Source organism: Oncorhynchus masou, chromosome 13 (genome assembly GCF_036934945.1).
Source record: "Oncorhynchus masou masou isolate Uvic2021 chromosome 13, UVic_Omas_1.1, whole genome shotgun sequence".
NCBI classification, from domain to species: Eukaryota; Metazoa; Chordata; class Actinopteri; order Salmoniformes; family Salmonidae; genus Oncorhynchus; species Oncorhynchus masou.
In genome coordinates, this window is record NC_088224.1 from 39,327,725 (window position 1) to 39,345,428 (window position 17,704).

Sequence of the window (17,704 nt, forward strand, 5' to 3'; positions counted from 1 at the left end):
CACACACACACACACACACACACACACCAACACACACTATAATAAATCATATAGGATCATACATGATGGACAAGTATTTCATTGATAAATAATATATTTTATTTAAAAGTCTGTCATGAAGTACATTGGGGTAGTGGACAGAAGTAGTAAACAATACATTGTATAGCTACTATATTCTTGGTCATTTGCATATATTTAGCATTTACATACAAATACGGAAATTTTACTTTTTTCATTGTGTTTATTATTAAGAGCAAAGACATAATTTAGAGATAAATAAGAACCTGTTTAAAGATGGTTTATCATTCTCTACATCTGAATAACATTTTAGCGCCCTCTGCTGTAGATTGGACTGTCTCTGCTACCTTCCTACCACTGATGGGCAGAGGTAACAAACAACACAGACCAAAGCCACAACCAAAGCTAAAATGTTGAACATTTTCACTAAAGCTTTTGTCTCAATAACTTTGGGTGGCTGGATAATAGGAGATTGGATAACATGAGTCTGCTGTACAACAATGGATGGCTGGGACTGGGAGTTACTGGGGGAGTGTACTGCCAGTGGTGGGGCAGGAGCCGGGGGCATTAAAAGGGGAAGCCCCTGTCTCCTCTGCTCCTCCAGAGCCTCAGTCAGAAACACCAGAGCTTTGCGTGGGAAGGTTGGTGCGGCGAAGAGGTTGGAGGTGGGGACAAAGAAGTGGGGTAGCAGGCCACTCCTTGCGTGGCCCTCCAGGGCCCCTAGGAGGTGCATGAAGCAGGCAGGCAGATAATGCGGTGTCCACAGGGAGTCCTGGGCCCTGATGGAAAGGGTGTGTAGAAAGACTGTCTTCCCATGGTAGGAGCACAGAGCATCCAGCTCCTGAGGGTAGCGTTTCTTCAGTCCCTCGATCAGACATTTGAGGAGCTTAAAGCACTGCTTACTAAAGAAGAGGAGGAGAGAAAGAGATGTATTGTTCATGATGTTGATGACTTCAGATAAAGGTATTTGTTCAGTATAAGGGATAAATGAGTCACAGGTGCTGGTAAATGCTGTAGTAGAGTGAATTATGACCGGCAGCACTTGGTGGCAGAGCTCTCACAGCAGGTCCTCTTGTTCCCATGAGTCTTGATTAGTTCTTTTTCTATGTGAGAAAAGGAAATCCTCCAACTCTCTGCAGCAGACAAGCAGCCACAAATAAAAGGGAATCATTTTCAATAAAAGGAAAAATAGCATTCACATTCACTGTATCAATCGTGACAAAATCTATCCACATACATCTATGGCTCTGGCACAAGAACAATGTAATGTTACACACACCTTTAGCTGCCTCACTGAGGTTAGGCCCTGGCGGTTTCTTGGGCACAAAGAAGCAAGTTTGGTGGGTGAGAGAGCGCCGGTTCTTCTTCCCCAGCCAGTTGTTCACATCTGGGCCTGCGCGGGCAGCCAGAGGCCAGCTCTGTGAGGAGGGCAATTCCAAGGCGGGCACCACATCCACAGAAAGTAGTTCCTCTTTCCCATTATCCACCTCCAACAGGGAAAGGGTTACCGCTGGGGAGTTTGGACGCTTCCTCTCCACAACCCAAAGCCAGCTATTTCCAGGCACTGCTGATCAAAGAACACACAAAAACCTACAGGTATGTGCCACGTCATATTTATATTACTAATATTTATATATACAGTAGGTGGCTGGAGATGTGGACACCGACCACTGACCTCTAAGACTCAAGGATTCATACTGACCCCTCAACAATATAGCATCCACAGATAAACCAGTCGGACAAGATACAGCATATAAACACACAGTATGGGTAGGCGAGCACTTGTATGACTGCATTTGCAAACAATCAGGTGAATATAGACCTGTTACCACACCTTTATAGGTGCTGATGAACTTTCGGACCAGACGGTGCATTTCCCTTATGATCTTGCTGGCTGAGATGGTGAGCCCATCTTCCAATAGGAAAGACCGTATGTGGGAACGCGTCGGTCGGGATAGGGCGACTTCGTAGAACAGGCCGTGGTATTGGTCCAGCTCAGTCATTTTGAGGCGGGAAGGAGACTGGAGCTTCAGCATCATGTCAAACTCATTTGGGTTGTGTATCTGTTGGCACACAATGGTAAAATGTACTCTGTATTATTTACATGCTATTTCGTTTCGTTCACAGGATTCTAATAACAGTAAAGTATATTCACTGAATGCTAAAGGCAGGTTTGACAGACCCAGATTTGTAAGTCCAGAAGACTTACAAACAGCAACACTTGGCATTCAACACAAGAAGAACAACGACCTCCATGTTTGCATGTCATGTTTCCTATTATGTACAGTATGTCAGAGATAAGTTTCAGTATTGACTCATAGATACTGCCTAATCAGTCGCTCAATGTTCATCCATGTTTATCAAAACACATCTTTAGTGAAAATGTGGATCATTTGCTGCCGGTAATTATTTTGTGTTAATGGATTTTAATTGAGCCGCCAGCCAGAGACAATTCCCGTCTCATGGTGTGAGTTACCTTAACCATCTCGTAGTATGAACCACTGTTGAGCACAGAGGCTGACTGGAAGTAGGGCTGCTCGTCACTGTTCTTGAGGAAGACCAGCAGGCTGTCCCGGAGATGGTTGACCAAGTCCACGGCCCACTGGCGGTCACTCTGGCGGAGCTTGAGGTCCTGTGACCGAAGCCTGATCCAGCGGGCCAGCTCTGGGGTGATAGGGGCCAGCTCGTACCCTGGTGTGGGGTTCTGGGCTGTGGACAGATCGAAGTATTGGCAGGACTGTCTCAGATGAGCATATTTCCTGACAACAAACCATGGGTGACCAAAGAATTGGAAGTGGTGCTTAATAAGAAGAAACAAGTGGACAAGAGGCACAGAGAGGGAACAAAGAGATTTAAAAAAGAGTGAGATGCCAGTACAAGAATAAGGTGCAACAGATAATATTACAGGGAGACTCTCGGGTCGGCCTGGTTGGGCATTCAGAATATGGCAAACGCCCTGCCTATTTGTTTGTAAAATATCCTTTGGGATTTATTTTACATTTTTAGATGTTGTATGTTTTATGACTGCTGCAAGATGAATTGCCTCTGAGGACATTAAAGTTTTCTGAATCTGACTCATAAAAAAGAAGCATGAATGGTGCAATTCTCGCCCCATTTTACAGGATTATGCACACATGAACTTCATCTCCAAAACAAATCTTTTTTTTTGTACTTTGTACCCCCTTTTCAACCCAATTGGTAGTTACAGTCTTGTCCAATCGCTGCAACTCCCGTATGAACTCGGGAGAGTTGAAGGTCGAGAGCCACGCGTTCCCCCGAAACACGACCCTGCCAAGCCTGCTCGCGGAGGAAGGAAACACTGTACAACTGGCAACCGAAGTCAGCGTGCATGCACTTGGCCCACCACAAGGAGTTACAAGAGCGCTAGTTGACAAGGACATCCCAGCCGGCCAAACCCCCCCTAACACAAACAACACTGGGCCAATTGTGCCCTGCCTCATGGGTGTCCCGGTCGCGGCCGGCTGCAACACAGCCTTCGATCAAACCCGGATCTATAGTGACACCCCAAGCACTGCGATGCAGAGCCTTAGACCACTGCACCACTTGGGAGGCCTCCAAAACATTGCAGATGCAAAAAGTCACTCAACTCAGAATATGGATTCTGGCAAGATGAATGAATGTAACATGTTACTGATTGATTGTCTTAGCTTCTTTGACATACAATGATACCCACATCAGATGAGGACAGTCAACAATACCATTGAAGCGAGCAGGTTGACCGTGCTATTACCTGTCAGGTGTGGTCTCTGCCTAGGGAGGGGTGAGTTGTGTGTGGCTGGGGTACTGGAGTTTTCATCAGTCTCCTGACCCAACGATGCCCCAGTCTGAGAGTCCTCTATGGGGCTACCTCCATCTCCATCTTGTCTGTCCAGATACTCACCCTCCTCTGCCTCCCTGCCCAGGCTAGGTTGGAGGTCGACGGGGGTGGACGAGGTCCTGGCGAGGGCCCATGATTGAGGAATTGTCTGGGGCTCTCTAGGGGGTGTGGATGGAACTGAGGTCTGTCTCCTGGAGGATGACCTCCTCTGAGGTGTGGTTCTGTTCATCTTTCTACTGTGATCAACACACGCACACAAACACATCAATCGATTCAGAATAACGAGAATGACATAAATGGAATTTGAATATCCTCTTCCTTTTAGGTTGAAAGTATATGGGAGGGACCGCGCAATAACAAAAACAACCTTGCTCAGTCTTTAGTGGGTGCATAGTAACGTAGTATCAGAGATCATGTTACTAAGTTCTATGTAATTTTAAGCACGGTACATACAATGTACAATGACTGTAATGCTGAGGCCCTGCCCAGAGGAATGAATGTAATTGTGATTTCCTAGACCTTACCTAAACCAGGCTACATGTTACTCTCAACAACTTCGCTTGCAACCATTTCTTCATAACCCGACTGATTGTTAGAGAATCATTCAACCATTGTGACATTTTACAGGGGTTGTTGACTTACCTATTGCCCAGTCGTTGTCACAAATTGCAGCTTGCTTGGGGGACATTGAAACATCTTTATTGCTCCTCTCTCCTCTCTCTCACGGAAACTATTCCCTTTCTATTTCCCAACTGTGATGTCACATATCACTCAAAGATAATAGATCATTCCTCCCTGTCTCTGTAGCAGTGGATCATGGATTGCACATCTGAATTCTAGGTGTGGTGTTGCTAAGGACACAGTAAGGAAGAGGTTTCACCCGTGTAACGCCATTCCATAAAGATTTGTTATGCTCTACCTGGCTTGTGAAGGCTTTTGTATATAAAAAACACGCAATTAGTTTCTCCTTCTGTCAGAACCCGTTACCTTGACAGTAGCTGAACATTTACCGGGGTACAATTTCCCCAATTGAGAAATCACTCTTCTCTGAAAATAGGAATCAACAGTACTGACATGTTTACCAACAGCACTTACATTTCTGATGTAACTCAAAGGAGAGAATGCTTAAAATGGAGGCAGTGAATGATATCTATTGAATATTCCCCAAAGTTGTTATTGTTTTCTGTTTGTAGCCAATATTGTAAACCAATGGAGTGTATTCAGCAAATCAATCCAAAATTTGACAATTAGCTCAATGTTTCACAGCAACAGAAACCAGACTTTATTTTAATATTCTAACACAACATATAATTTCATGGTAAATAGCAGTATGGATCCAACAGTAACTGATTCAGCGTTATGGCTTTATGAGAATCAAGAAAACAGCAGCGTTTTGGCGGTTCATGTTCATGGTTTTTTATTTTATCATAATTTTCCCTAAAGCATTATTCTTCGAACATTTGCTTTCCTTTCCTGCGAAAATTTTTGCGATGGGTTTTTATTAGCATTAGCCAGTCCTTGAGTAGAGAGCTCAGGTTCTGAGACACTGCAGGATGGGATGCCGGTGACACGCTTTGTTGTTGCTGGATGTCTGGAGCAGGAATTCATTTGGCTTTGGCAGCCTTAACGGCGGACTTGGTCACCTTGCCAGTGCTGGCAGCCTTCTTGTCGACGGCCTTGATGACACCAACAGCCACGGTCTGCCTCATGTCACGCACGGCAAAACGACCTGCAACGATGCAGCAACAAAGAGATATGGTTACTGGAATGGAGTGTCAGAATATTCCAGAAGACATTGTAGTTCCTAAAGAGTTTTTGTAAGTGACGTTGTAAGGTATTGAGGCGAGTAAGATCTCTTCAAATTCTTACAAGCAATCAACAGTAAATGTGTGGCGAGTTCTTTCAACACCAAATGGCTACATTACCCAGGTGGGTCCTATACAGTTATGATAACCCCCCCCCACGTAACATTCAGTTTTTCAATAGCACTGCATAAATAAGACCCATAATCGTCATCATAAGGAATTGGTGTGTGACTCACCGAGGGGAGGGTACGCGGCGAAGCTCTCCACACACATGGGCTTTCCTGGAACCATGACGATGATGGCGGCGTCTCCAGACTTCAGGGCCTTGGGGTTGTCCTCAAGCTTCTTGCCGGAACGACGGTCAATCTTCTCCTTGAGCTCGCTGAACTTGCAGGCGATGTGAGCGGTATGGCAATCCAGCACGGGGGCATAGCCCTGGGAGATGGTGCCCGGGTGGTTCAGGATGATGACCTGAGGATTGTGGTAAAGGTTGGGTAAGGATGGGATAGAATCTAGAACTACATTGACAGGGGGTTGGAACGTGGGTAAACTGAATTTAGAAAAACGTTTAATGAAAGTGCAAATGTTTGGCCAGAAACGAGACATGAAGGAAAGTAGACTTGGAAATATTTTAAATCAGTCCCATCTCTCACCTGAGCGGTGAAGTTGCCGGCCTCCATTGGAGGGTCGTTCTTGCTGTCTCCAGCCACGTTGCCACGACGGATATCCTTGACGGACACGTTCTTGACGTTGAATCCGACGTTGTCACCGGGGAGAGCTGCTTCCAGGGTCTCGTGGTGCATCTCCACAGACTTGACTTCAGTGGTGACGTTAGCCGGGGCGAAGGTGACAATCATACCGGCCTTCAGGGTTCCAGTCTCCACACGGCCCACGGGCACTGTTCCAATACCTAAAGGGAAACAAGTATTTACCCACAAGAGCCAAACCTTGTCATGTCTAAAGGAAATAACCAGTATATTGAAACATATTGATCTATAACTGGTTCTTACCTCCAATTTTGTAGACGTCCTGCAGGGGCAGACGGAGAGGCTTGTTGGTGGGGCGGGAGGGGGGCAGGATAGAGTCCAGAGCCTCCAGAAGGGTCACACCATTAGCGCCACCCTCCTTACGCTCAACCTTCCATCCCTTGAACCAGCCCATCTGCAATGGGAAACAGAAGAAACAATGATACTGTTCTTGTGTGGATCAAAAATTAGGATGAGGCTTGCTGACCTGTCAGTGCTTTACCTTCTATAATGTTCCAGCCCTAATTATTTAGGCATATGACCACCTAAAACTACACTGCTGCGGAGGAGTGGACAGTGGGGATGGACTACTCACGTTAGGGCTGGCTTCCAGCATGTTGTCCCCATGCCATCCAGAGATGGGCACAAAGGCGACGGTGGCAGGGTTATAGCCAATCTTCTTGATGTAGGTGCTGACCTCCTTCTGGATCTCCTCAAAACGCTTCTGGCTATAAGGGGGCTCTGTGGAGTCCATCTTGTTGACACCAACGATGAGCTGCTTCACTCCCAGAGTGTAGGCCAGGAGAGCGTGCTCACGAGTCTGCCCGTTCTTTGAGATACCGGCCTCAAACTCACCAACACCACCAGCAACAACCAGCACAGCGCAATCAGCCTGAGACAAAGACATGACACACTTCAAACGTCATGGTAAAATGCCACAGGAAACAGGAAACCAGCAATGGTTATTAAAGCTTTTCTTTACCTGAGAGGTACCAGTGATCATGTTCTTGATGAAGTCTCTGTGTCCGGGGGCATCAATGATTGTGACGTAGTACTTGGCGGTCTCAAACTTCCACAGGGAAATGTCGATGGTAATACCACGCTCTCGCTCAGCCTTCAGCTTGTCCAGCACCCAGGCATACTTGAAAGAGCCTTTGCCCATCTACACAAGCAGAGAATCAAGTTTGCGTTTATTTCACTTAAGTCTATTGCCTACACAGTTGTAATATTTTTAGATCATATCCACCCAATTAGGCCTACTACAAATGCATATAATTTGACAGTTTTGTCATTTACACAATCCAGACTAACACATGACTGCCTAATCAGATGAATAAGATTATTCTGCTGGTTGAGCAAGTTTTTTCCCAGCAATTTCCTGATGCCCAAATACGTTTGAATACCATATCATTTGCATACCTTCATTTTGAGTTCTTTTTACCTGACTAAACGAGTTGCAGTTCAAGGACTCAATTAAACCATTTTTAGAAGGCATTCTTGCATTTAGTTACCGCAGAATGACTGGCCACAACTGACAGCGATACTCTTTCGAACAGTAGGCGTCGCTTGTGTCAAAGCAATCTTTCCAATGATTTTCAGCTGTAACCACGCCCGTTATGTCGCTATTCATAGCTGTACTACAAAAATCGAGAAATGTCAGGGCGCCCAAACCTACCTCAGCAGCCTCCTTCTCGAACTTCTCAATGGTTCTCTTGTCAATGCCTCCGCATTTGTAGATAAGATGGCCGGTGGTGGTGGACTTCCCGGAGTCGACATGGCCAATGACCACGATGTTGATGTGGATCTTTTCCTTTCCCATTATGATTTACTGATTGAAAGGAAACTGACGTAACTACCGATGCACAAATACATTTACACAAAATGCGCATGCAAATAACATGGTAGCAGGAGATGCATACAATGTTGATGCCTTTGACGCCCAGCGGTACCACTGACTCATGCACCATGTGCTATCGGCAAATCGTCCTCCATGTTAAATCGGGGGACTAGCAAGCCGGCCATGTTGGGTCGTCACTAGTTACCACAGCCAAAGTCATACACCCCGCCTAATTGTGGAGTAAGTCCACACGTCTAACCCATGAGTTAACCTTTTAGTTCAGGCGAATAGTTCGCTGGTAGCTAGTTAGTTGACCACATCATTTTCAGTGGCTGTGATGGACCGAGCAGTGGACTCATGACCATTTATGCATCTAAATGAGAGCGAACCGTTAGAAACACCCATCTCTAGTACATTTCGACCGGTCCTTAATCATGCTCGTGAAGATACTTGTTAGGCTAGCACGACTCATGACAATCCCATTATCACAATTTTAAGCGAACAGTGTTAAGAGTAGCTTAGCCACAAGCCATTAACGACCAGTATATCCTGAAATAAGCATTCTGTTACACTAACCTGCGATAGGTTTACCGTTATCCCTGCTTTAGACCGGAGAAAAAGGGAAGAATTTGATCTCACATTTCTTTTTATACCGGCGCTGTAAGGGGCGGGAGAACAGCAAATGCTAAAGCACTGCTGTCATCAATAAAATAGGGTGCTATTGGTTGCACCAGTGTAACCCACCAAGGTGATTGGACTGCAAAAACCCATCACTGGGCACAGCCCTGCAGCTGTCAGGGATAGGATGTGTCAAAACAGCTGCAAAGACCAGTTACAGACAGCATTGCACTTGTCCTACCCTATGGAGCAGCTCCTACTGAACTACAAGCACACGAAGGACAAAGGATTAAGGAAAACGACAGCAGGATTTTTGGTCAAGACATTTAAAGACCTTTATTAGTTATCAGCAGTTTCCTTCCAATTTAATAGTAGAATCATAACAGGTTCCGTTCAACCATTTACACAATTTAACTGAAAGAGGCACCGCCTGTAATGACAAATCCACAAGTGTCTCCACGTTGGGTTCCTTTCCTGCGGAAACTTTTACGATGAGTTTTAATCAGCATTAACCAGTCCTTAAGTATAGAGCTTAGGTTTTGAGACGCCGCAGGATGTAGGGCAGCAGACCCCGCTACCTGAGGGACGTCCTGTGGGAGGGGAATTCACTTTTTACCGGCCTTAACAGCAGACTTTGTGACCTTCCCGCTTGAGGCGGCCTTCTTGTCAACAGCCTTGATGACACCGACAGCGACTGTCTGTCTCATGTCACGCACAGCAAAACGACCTGCAAGAGATTGAAAAGGCAGCGTTACTATTTTGCCAGAAGCATAGAGGACCTTAAGGATTATCAATGTTTTGGTGATGAGGGCCTGTGGATAACTTACCAAGAGGGGGGTATTCCTGGAAACTCTCCACACACATAGGCTTGCCGGGGATCATGTCAACAATAGCAGCATCTCCAGACTTCAGGAACTTGGGGGCATCTTCAAGCTTCTTGCCAGACCGACGGTCGATCTTCTCCTTGAGCTCACTGAACTTGCAGGCGATGTGAGCAGTATGGCAATCCAGCACAGGGGCATAGCCCTGGGAGATCTGGCCAGGGTGGTTCAGGATGATTACCTGAAAAAAAAGGCGTGGTCAATTAGCACAAGAACAGTTGTCATGGGAAGTAACCTGCCCCCCCAACTATAAACAGTATGCCTACTTGAGCAGTGAAAGTGCCAGCCTCCATTGGAGGGTCATTCTTGCTGTCTCCAGCTACGTTGCCACGACGGATATCCTTGACGGACACGTTCTTAACGTTGAATCCGACGTTGTCACCGGGCATAGCCGATTCCAGGGTCTCGTGGTGCATCTCCACAGACTTGACTTCAGTGGTGACGTTAGCGGGGGCGAAGGTGACGATCATACCGGCCTTCAGGGTGCCTGTCTCCACACGGCCCACAGGTACAGTTCCAATACCTGAGGAAACCAGGGGAGTAGATTAACCAACGAGCAGAACTAAACCTTTGCGTGTCAGTCACTTTCATGAAGTTTTAACAGATTCTTACCACCGATTTTGTAAACATCCTGAAGGGGCAGGCGAAGGGGCTTGTCTGTGGGGCGGGATGGGGGCAGGATGCTGTCCAGTGCCTCCAGCAGAGTCACACCATTGGCGTTACCATCCTTACGCTCGACCTTCCATCCCTTGAACCAGCCCATCTGGATTAAGAGAAAAAGCGTTTAGAAACAGTAATATGTATGCAAATGACAGGCAAAACAATTTCACAGCAGTGTACTGTTGGGATGGACTACTCACGTTGGCGCTGGCTTCCAGCATGTTGTCCCCATGCCACCCAGAGATGGGCACAAAGGCGACGGTGGCAGGGTTATAGCCAATCTTCTTGATGTAGGTGCTGACCTCCTTCTGGATCTCCTCAAAACGCTTCTGGCTGTAGGGGGGCTCTGTGGAGTCCATCTTGTTGACACCAACGATGAGCTGCTTCACTCCCAGAGTGAAAGCAAGGAGAGCGTGCTCACGAGTCTGCCCGTTCTTTGAGATACCGGCCTCGAACTCACCAACACCACCAGCAACGACCAGCACAGCACAATCAGCCTGGGGGGGAATTAAGGCTGGTCAGCCCACCACCTTAAACTGAAACTAATAGGCTGTAGTTTAACAGTACAGTCCAATTGCAGTGGGCCCCACTTACCTGAGATGTACCAGTGATCATGTTCTTGATGAAGTCTCTGTGCCCAGGGGCATCGATGATGGTGACGTAGTACCTGCCGGTCTCGAACTTCCACAGGGAAATGTCAATTGTGATACCACGCTCACGCTCAGCCTTCAGCTTGTCCAGCACCCAGGCATACTTGAAAGAGCCCTTACCCATCTAAAAACAGGAAGTCAAAATAAATTCTTACATTAAATCACTTCAACGTGCTCAAGCTACATGTTAAATTGCATCGTGACCAAGTACACCATTCAGGGTCAAGCCTAGAATGTTATGGGAAACTAAGCCAATAATTTACACTACTTTAAAAAACAAAATTGAAATGGATTGTTCAGTCTACTTTTAGAAACGTAATTTATGCATTTTATGAAGTGTAAAATAGAGGCTGTGTACTAGAGATGGTTATTAGCTGAAAAAAAACACACGTTGTACCCTTCTAGTCACGAAGGCCTCAGCCACCATTACACAAAGTGCATCGTCACCACCCGGACGCTTGGCCCGCGCGCAAGCGCCACCCCACATGCGCGTACTCGTTACACACCCTACCGGCTTCGCCGTTCAAAGACCATGCTGGCGTCGCCATTTAATCCAAAGTATTGGAACCAAAGAGTTTAGGAAATGCTTACCTCAGCAGCCTCCTTCTCGAACTTCTCAATAGTTCTCTTGTCAATGCCTCCGCATTTGTAGATCAGATGGCCGGTGGTGGTAGACTTCCCGGAGTCGACATGGCCAATGACCACGATGTTGATGTGGATCTTTTCCTTTCCCATGGTCGCTTACTTAAATTTCTGAAATAAAATGAAAACCACTTAGCTAAGCCACATTGCCTCTTGGATGGAATATGGCTGCAAATTAAACGCAGGTAACTGTCTAACAATCTTTTGTCGATGGTCCAAAAATAAAATACATATCCCATTAAGAATAGGACCCCATAAATCTTTTTTCTAAGTCACCACTCGACAATGTTAACTAATCCGATACGATTTGACAAAGGGTGAATGAGCCACGACCACGTAGGCCTTAGTCCGCCATGGGCCAAACGAGACACGTGTTACTTCTGGGCCACGTCGTGTTAAGTTACAGAAAGATTTCCAAATATCCGAGAGGAATTTAGCTATCACAACTCGACAACTGTCGTCTGGGCTACCGTGCAATTCACTTTAATGGAAGACAGACATTCCATTTAGTTACTCAGCCACACAGACCACTGCTTTAGTATCCTTTGTTCTCCCCCCCAGTTTCCCCTCCCCCAACAGAAAAGTGTAATTTTCTAACAAACTGAAAACTTCAGTAAAGACAACATTATGGCCATTTGTATAAAGTAACTAATCACAGCATCCTTGACGTTACACCATCAAATCCACAGGTTAATTGAAACGACAGACAGAAGGCTAACAAATGTATTCGCTATAGTACATTTTCGCAATACGGCTAGCTATGAAAAAAAAAATGTAAAAACATAACCACTTGTAAATTCAAGAACAGATAAGGCCAGTTTTTGAAACCACTTGATGATAAACGCGCTTACCGGTGTCACTACGAAATCACACTGCTACTACCACTGCTGTTGCCCTTAACCAGGTAACAGAAAGAGAAAGAATGATGGTTGAGTTGGAGTTTTATACACGGGGAGGTGGCCAGATTGGGTTGCACCCCCGCTTCCTTTCCCCTCCCTATTCGAATCCGCAAATCACACACAATTCAGCGAAAAACTGGTCAAGGATAGAGGGAATACAGGTTATTTCAAGTTTACATCAACAGTTGATTTTCTTCTTTTTACCTCTTCGCTAACCCCTTTCCGAACCTTTACCTAATTCTCAGAATCTACCACGTTAATTCTCATAACCTTCAAAAAAAGTAATTTCTGATCATACATAAACTGTCTCCCTTCTAGCCGAAACCAGAAAAACGATCCTCGCCTGTTTTATGTCATGATTTAAAATCTTTTCAATTTTGAAATTATAATCCTTTCTGATTCAATCAAATAATCTAAAAAGAACATAGCTTGGTAATTAAAAAAATGATTAAATAACCCCAAGTGGTCAAGACTAGCTTATCATTGGACCTCAATTATTTTGATTATATGGATGTCTGCTTCTTCTTGAAAATCTATCATATTCAATGATGATGCTGGAGGTTTGAGAACATTGATGATACTTGATACATTGCTGCATTACCATCCTAATTGTCAGCCTCACTCTGGCTTTTCTTCTACAACGAAACAAAAATTGTCAATACAAACCATTCTACTTCACCTCAAATGTTTTGAATTTTATAATTATTTGTATACAATCTAATATGTTGTCTCTGTCTTTTTCCCTATAACACTGTTCAAACACACTTTATTGGCATTAGAAAAACATGAACAAAAAACCAGAGATTCATTCAATAACTCAACTGACAGAGTTAAACTGTAATCTGAAAAGAAATCTCCCCACTGTATGTTGAATGTGATTAATTATCTCAACAAACCAATCCCCACTCCGTCTCATAAACCTGAGTGAGATGATCAAAGCCTGTTTTCTAGAAAGGAAAATCTATTATTTCATACATTTTTTTAAACATTAGTACATAGTGTTTACACAATTGTCATATCAAATTTAAAGTATACATTTTTCCTCTGTGGACCATAAACTGTCAATGAAGAGAATCACATTTCTTGGATTATTGCCTCAGGAGTAGGCTACACTAGACTGAAAATAAATGCCCTTGAGTTTCTCATTATCACCATCCTCCTGTATTGACTCTTGGTGATCCAATCAGCATAACAAATCCAGAGATTTTCGCTCAAACAGTGCACTGAAAAGGGAGAGCCAGGCTCATTGTTCCAATGGCCTGGAGGGCACCTCCACCACATCTCACACACATTCAGATTCTAAAGACGTTCAGACAAGGCCAAGATGAGTGACTACAGTGATCAATGAGTGTGAGGGAGTCCTGCTAGATTCTCCACTCACATTCGCAGAGTATAATGCTAACACTGAGTGCTTTCCATAATGTTCATATCAAGCCAATTCTCCAATAAATATGGCAAAAGCCATGTTAAACCTCACCATGTTAAACCTCTGTTGAGTTGCCCACCCAGTCCACAAGCAATGTTAAATTCTATAACACTGGACCAAAGTTGGGTGATGTACCTGATTGCAGTTCTACATTCTACAGTTCCTTTTCCCCATAGCCTAGTCAGTGAGTGTGTTTTATGATAAATATTAGTGAGGAAAATGCATGTTTTTAGATCAACATTTCAGTCAACCTTTTCCAAAAAACAAACAAACTACAATATATACATTGATTTATTTCATTCCCAGCACCACAAAGAGTTGATGATGTGGATATTGACATTTGCCCAATATATGATCAATATATTCTGATCTATTGAGCCTATTCCAAAGGATGCTGTGGAAGTCCATTCTGTGTTTTGGGTGCTGTGGAGAGGTCACAGAGGTCCGACTCAGGGCCCTGCAGTCTCCGTACTGTCCCCATCACCGTTGAATTCCTGATATAGAACAACTGGCATCCCTTGGCGTGGTGACGGCACTCCCCGACTATCTTTTCCTCAGTTCAGGTAACAGTCACAGAGCTCAGCTGCTGCTTTCAATCAGCTCACAGCACAGTGAGAGGGGGAAAGAGAGAGTGGGCGAGAGAGTGAGTGCTCACAAACCATGTCACAGATAGTGGGGCGAATGCACAGATAGTGTCCGAGGAAGAGAGGAGACATAGGATGGGTGGCCGGAAGAGGTTGAAAAAAAGAACAGGGGGAAGCAAAGGTGAATGGAAGCGCAGATGCATTGGCCAGGAACAGGATTTCAGGGGACCAGAAAAAAAAACATCTTACCCTGCCAGCTATAAGTTGACGATCCCAAAGAAGAAAGAGGAGCACTCAGAAAGCTGCATGGATCTTTAGGTTTATTCAGGACAAACTAATAGGCTTACATTTCAGCGTGTCAATCGCCTTCCTCAGAAGGTTCAGGAGGATCTTATAAGAAGTGTTGGCCTGATATATCAGAAAACAGGACAAATGGTTTATTCCATTAAAGTTTCCCCATGACATTACTTTGGCCCACATATTTGGCTGGGTTTTACATGTCAAAAATGTTGGCACATTTGTCATAAATAAACTAATCACAGGAAATGTGTCCTGGTTGTCCCTAATCCCCAAAGATGATACAGTACTGCATCTTCCTTTAAGAATGAGGAAGGATCTAGTACAGAATAATACAGTAAAAAAGGCCAACAAGTAAAGGGTGGTTTCAGCACTAAAACCAGAAGAGCAGGCGAATGGAACTTAACTACAGTCTTCACAAAATGACAATTTGTTGAATCTACACCCTTGGGTTGGCTTGCTGATGCCCAATGCCACCCAAACTTGAAAAATGAAACCATTGCTAAACCACACCCAACAATGTTATGAAGAGACACTCTCGGTTCCAAGATCTATTCCCGTTTTAAATAGGGACGCAGTGACAACAATAAGCATTCAGCTTTAAAATGTGACATACAAAATATGACAATCATATGTTGTGTTATGAATATTCAGCTAAGTTTATTTTACAAGTAGGTGAAACAAAGTGGGAAGTAGTTGGGAGGTGCTTGAGCATTAACTGTAGTGCTATAATTAACAGCTAAAAGACTGAATAAATGCAGTCCACCAGAAAGGGGAAGGGGATAAGAGCAGGTATGACTGACAAAGAGGGACAAGGAGAAAACTATGCTGTAAGGCATCCTCCAGTGACTTTTGAACTTTTACTGTTGAAAAGCAATATCCCAAGTATAAATACATTAAAGCACACACAAAAGGGTCAAATAAATAAATAATTAAATAGCGTTTTAAGAAAGTTGTTTTCTTTTCTTTCAGACACAACAGCAAACTTCAATGAGTATGGCAATCAAGGAGTTGGTTTGATGGGAAGTCGATGTCATCAGCCTCCCTCCAATTTATGACAGATTTCCTGAGTGATCTTAGATTCATTCTGACTATTAGGGGACAGACAGTACAATTGTCGCTTTTTTCTCGTTTTTCAAGTGAAGGTATTTTATGGGAGTATGCAGTTCGGCTAGCCGGGTTAGGACTGAAGCATGCTGATGACTTTACCTGTACCACCTTTTGTTAAGTAAAGCAGGTGTTAAATGGAGGTGAAAAGGAGACTGGAGTGCCACATTAATTACAGGTTTCCCCCCATGGAGCCTACTCCCCTCCCCTCCTGTTCTGTGTCTGAGTGACTCATTGCAAGCTTACAGAACAGAGCTACAGGCAGCTGAGCAAAAATGGAAAAAACTTCTGGAGGACCTATCATCCTTTCCGTCCTTCCTCTCTACCTTATGTTCCTCTGGGGCTGCTGCTAAAGCCAGCCTCTATCATTTAAAATGTCAAGCTTCTGCCTCTAACCCTAGGAAACTCTTCCTCTACGGACAACTTTATCAATCACTTTGAAAAGAAGGTTGACAACATTTGCTCCTCATTAACTCAGCCTATTGAGTCCACTGGTCCCACTCACACAGAACTACCCTATGCCTTGATCTCTTTCTCCCCTTTCTCCAGATGAAATCCTGCGATTAGTTATGTCTGGCCTTCCCGACAACCCCATCCCCTCCTCCAGACCGTCACTGGAGACCTTCTCCCATTCCTAATTTCCCTCATCCCTGACCATTGGCTGCGTTCCCTCTGACTTTAAAATGGCCAGGGTAAAAAAAAGACCCCTCTGACATCAAAAACTACAGACCGGTATCCTGGTATTTCTTTGCAAAACACTTGAGCGTGCTGTTTCTGACCAACTCTCTCGCTATCTCTCTCAGAAAGATCTTCTTGACCCTAACCAGTCAGGCTTCAAGACGGGTCACTCGACCGAGCCTGCTCTTCTCTGTGTCACGGAGGATTTTCTGGACCCCTAACCAGTCAGGCTTCAAGACGAGTCACTCAACCGGAGACTACTCTTCTGTGTTACGGAGGCTCTCCGCACTGCCAAAGCTGACTCTCTCTCCGCTGTTCTCATCCTCCTAGATCTATCCGCTGCCTTCGACACTGAACCATCAGATCCTCCTCTCCACCCTCTCAGGGCTGGGCGGCTCAGGCTCTGCACACTCATGGATTACATCCCACCTGGCAGGCCGCTCCTACCAGGTGGCGTGGAGAGGGTCTGTGTCTGCACTGTGCTCTCACTACTGGTATCCCGCAGGGCTCGGTTCTAGACCCTCTCATCTCTCTATACACCAAGTCACTTGGCTCCGTCATATCCTCACATGGTCTCTCCTACCATTGCTATGCAGATGACACTCCACTACTTCTCCCCTTCTGACACCCAGATGGTGACACGCATCTCTGCGTGCCTTGCTGATACCTCAGCTTGGATGTCAGCCCACCACCTCAAGCTCAACCTCTGCAACACGGAGCTGCACTTCCTCCCGGGGAAGGTTGCTCTACAACATGCGTAGAGTACAACCCTACCTCACACAGGAAGCGGCACAGGTCCTAATCCAGGCATTTGTCATCTCCCGTCTGGGCTACTGCAACTCGCTGTTGGCTGGGCTCCCAGCTTATGCCATCAAACCCCTGCAACTTATCCAGAATGCTGCAACCGCCAGGTGTTCAACCGTCCCAAGTTCTCCATGTTACACCGCTCTTCCGCACACTCCACGGGGCTTCCAGTCAAAGCTTGCATCCACTACAAGACCATGGTACTTGCCTACAG

General features: G+C 45.2%; 3 protein-coding genes across 4 annotated transcripts; all 3 read right to left on the reverse strand.

The window, feature by feature from the left end:
• Positions 1 to 94: 94 nt before the first annotated feature.
• LOC135552296 (cyclic GMP-AMP synthase-like) lies at positions 95 to 4,648 on the reverse strand. 2 transcript variants are annotated; one of them, XM_064983836.1, is made up of 7 exons: positions 4,499 to 4,648; positions 3,770 to 4,092; positions 2,495 to 2,727; positions 1,853 to 2,081; positions 1,298 to 1,582; positions 1,052 to 1,151; positions 95 to 920 (listed from the first exon to the last, which is right to left on the reverse strand). In XM_064983836.1, exons 2-7 carry the CDS (start codon positions 4,083 to 4,085, stop codon positions 362 to 364), a joined length of 1,722 nt encoding a protein of 573 aa, XP_064839908.1. In that variant the 5' UTR covers positions 4,086 to 4,092; positions 4,499 to 4,648; the 3' UTR covers positions 95 to 361. The 2 variants fall into 2 exon arrangements, with proteins under 2 accessions (XP_064839908.1, XP_064839907.1); XM_064983835.1 differs by having other exon boundaries at positions 1,298 to 1,585.
• Positions 4,649 to 5,108: 460 nt separating this feature from the next.
• Positions 5,109 to 8,930, reverse strand: LOC135552297 (elongation factor 1-alpha). The gene is made up of 8 exons (XM_064983837.1): positions 8,821 to 8,930; positions 8,083 to 8,235; positions 7,390 to 7,569; positions 7,003 to 7,299; positions 6,672 to 6,822; positions 6,315 to 6,571; positions 5,898 to 6,132; positions 5,109 to 5,585 (listed from the first exon to the last, which is right to left on the reverse strand). Exons 2-8 carry the CDS (start codon positions 8,224 to 8,226, stop codon positions 5,461 to 5,463), a joined length of 1,389 nt encoding a protein of 462 aa, XP_064839909.1. The 5' UTR covers positions 8,227 to 8,235; positions 8,821 to 8,930; the 3' UTR covers positions 5,109 to 5,460.
• Positions 8,931 to 9,172: 242 nt separating this feature from the next.
• On the reverse strand, positions 9,173 to 12,654 carry LOC135552298 (elongation factor 1-alpha, oocyte form). Its single transcript, XM_064983838.1, has 8 exons — positions 12,547 to 12,654; positions 11,645 to 11,806; positions 10,998 to 11,177; positions 10,604 to 10,900; positions 10,356 to 10,506; positions 10,010 to 10,266; positions 9,690 to 9,924; positions 9,173 to 9,589 (listed from the first exon to the last, which is right to left on the reverse strand). Exons 2-8 carry the CDS (start codon positions 11,786 to 11,788, stop codon positions 9,468 to 9,470), a joined length of 1,386 nt encoding a protein of 461 aa, XP_064839910.1. The 5' UTR covers positions 11,789 to 11,806; positions 12,547 to 12,654; the 3' UTR covers positions 9,173 to 9,467.
• Positions 12,655 to 17,704: the final 5,050 nt, after the last annotated feature.

Coding starts and splice junctions, on each gene's coding strand:
- LOC135552296 (XM_064983835.1), bottom strand. CDS start 4,085: ATGAACAGAACCACACCTCAGAGGAGGTCATCCTCCAGGAGACAGACC. Junction 2,082..2,494: donor CATACTACGAGATGGTTAAG/GTAACTCACACC, acceptor GTGTGCCAACAG/ATACACAACCCAAATGAGTT. Junction 1,586..1,852: donor GTTCATCAGCACCTATAAAG/GTGTGGTAACAG, acceptor TTCTTTGATCAG/CAGTGCCTGGAAATAGCTGG.
- LOC135552297 (XM_064983837.1), bottom strand. CDS start 8,226: ATGGGAAAGGAAAAGATCCACATCAACATCGTGGTCATTGGCCATGTC. Junction 7,300..7,389: donor TGATCACTGGTACCTCTCAG/GTAAAGAAAAGC, acceptor TCTTTGTCTCAG/GCTGATTGCGCTGTGCTGGT. Junction 6,133..6,314: donor CCGGCAACTTCACCGCTCAG/GTGAGAGATGGG, acceptor CACAATCCTCAG/GTCATCATCCTGAACCACCC.
- LOC135552298 (XM_064983838.1), bottom strand. CDS start 11,788: ATGGGAAAGGAAAAGATCCACATCAACATCGTGGTCATTGGCCATGTC. Junction 10,507..10,603: donor TGCTGGAAGCCAGCGCCAAC/GTGAGTAGTCCA, acceptor CTCTTAATCCAG/ATGGGCTGGTTCAAGGGATG. Junction 9,590..9,689: donor CCAGGAATACCCCCCTCTTG/GTAAGTTATCCA, acceptor AATCTCTTGCAG/GTCGTTTTGCTGTGCGTGAC.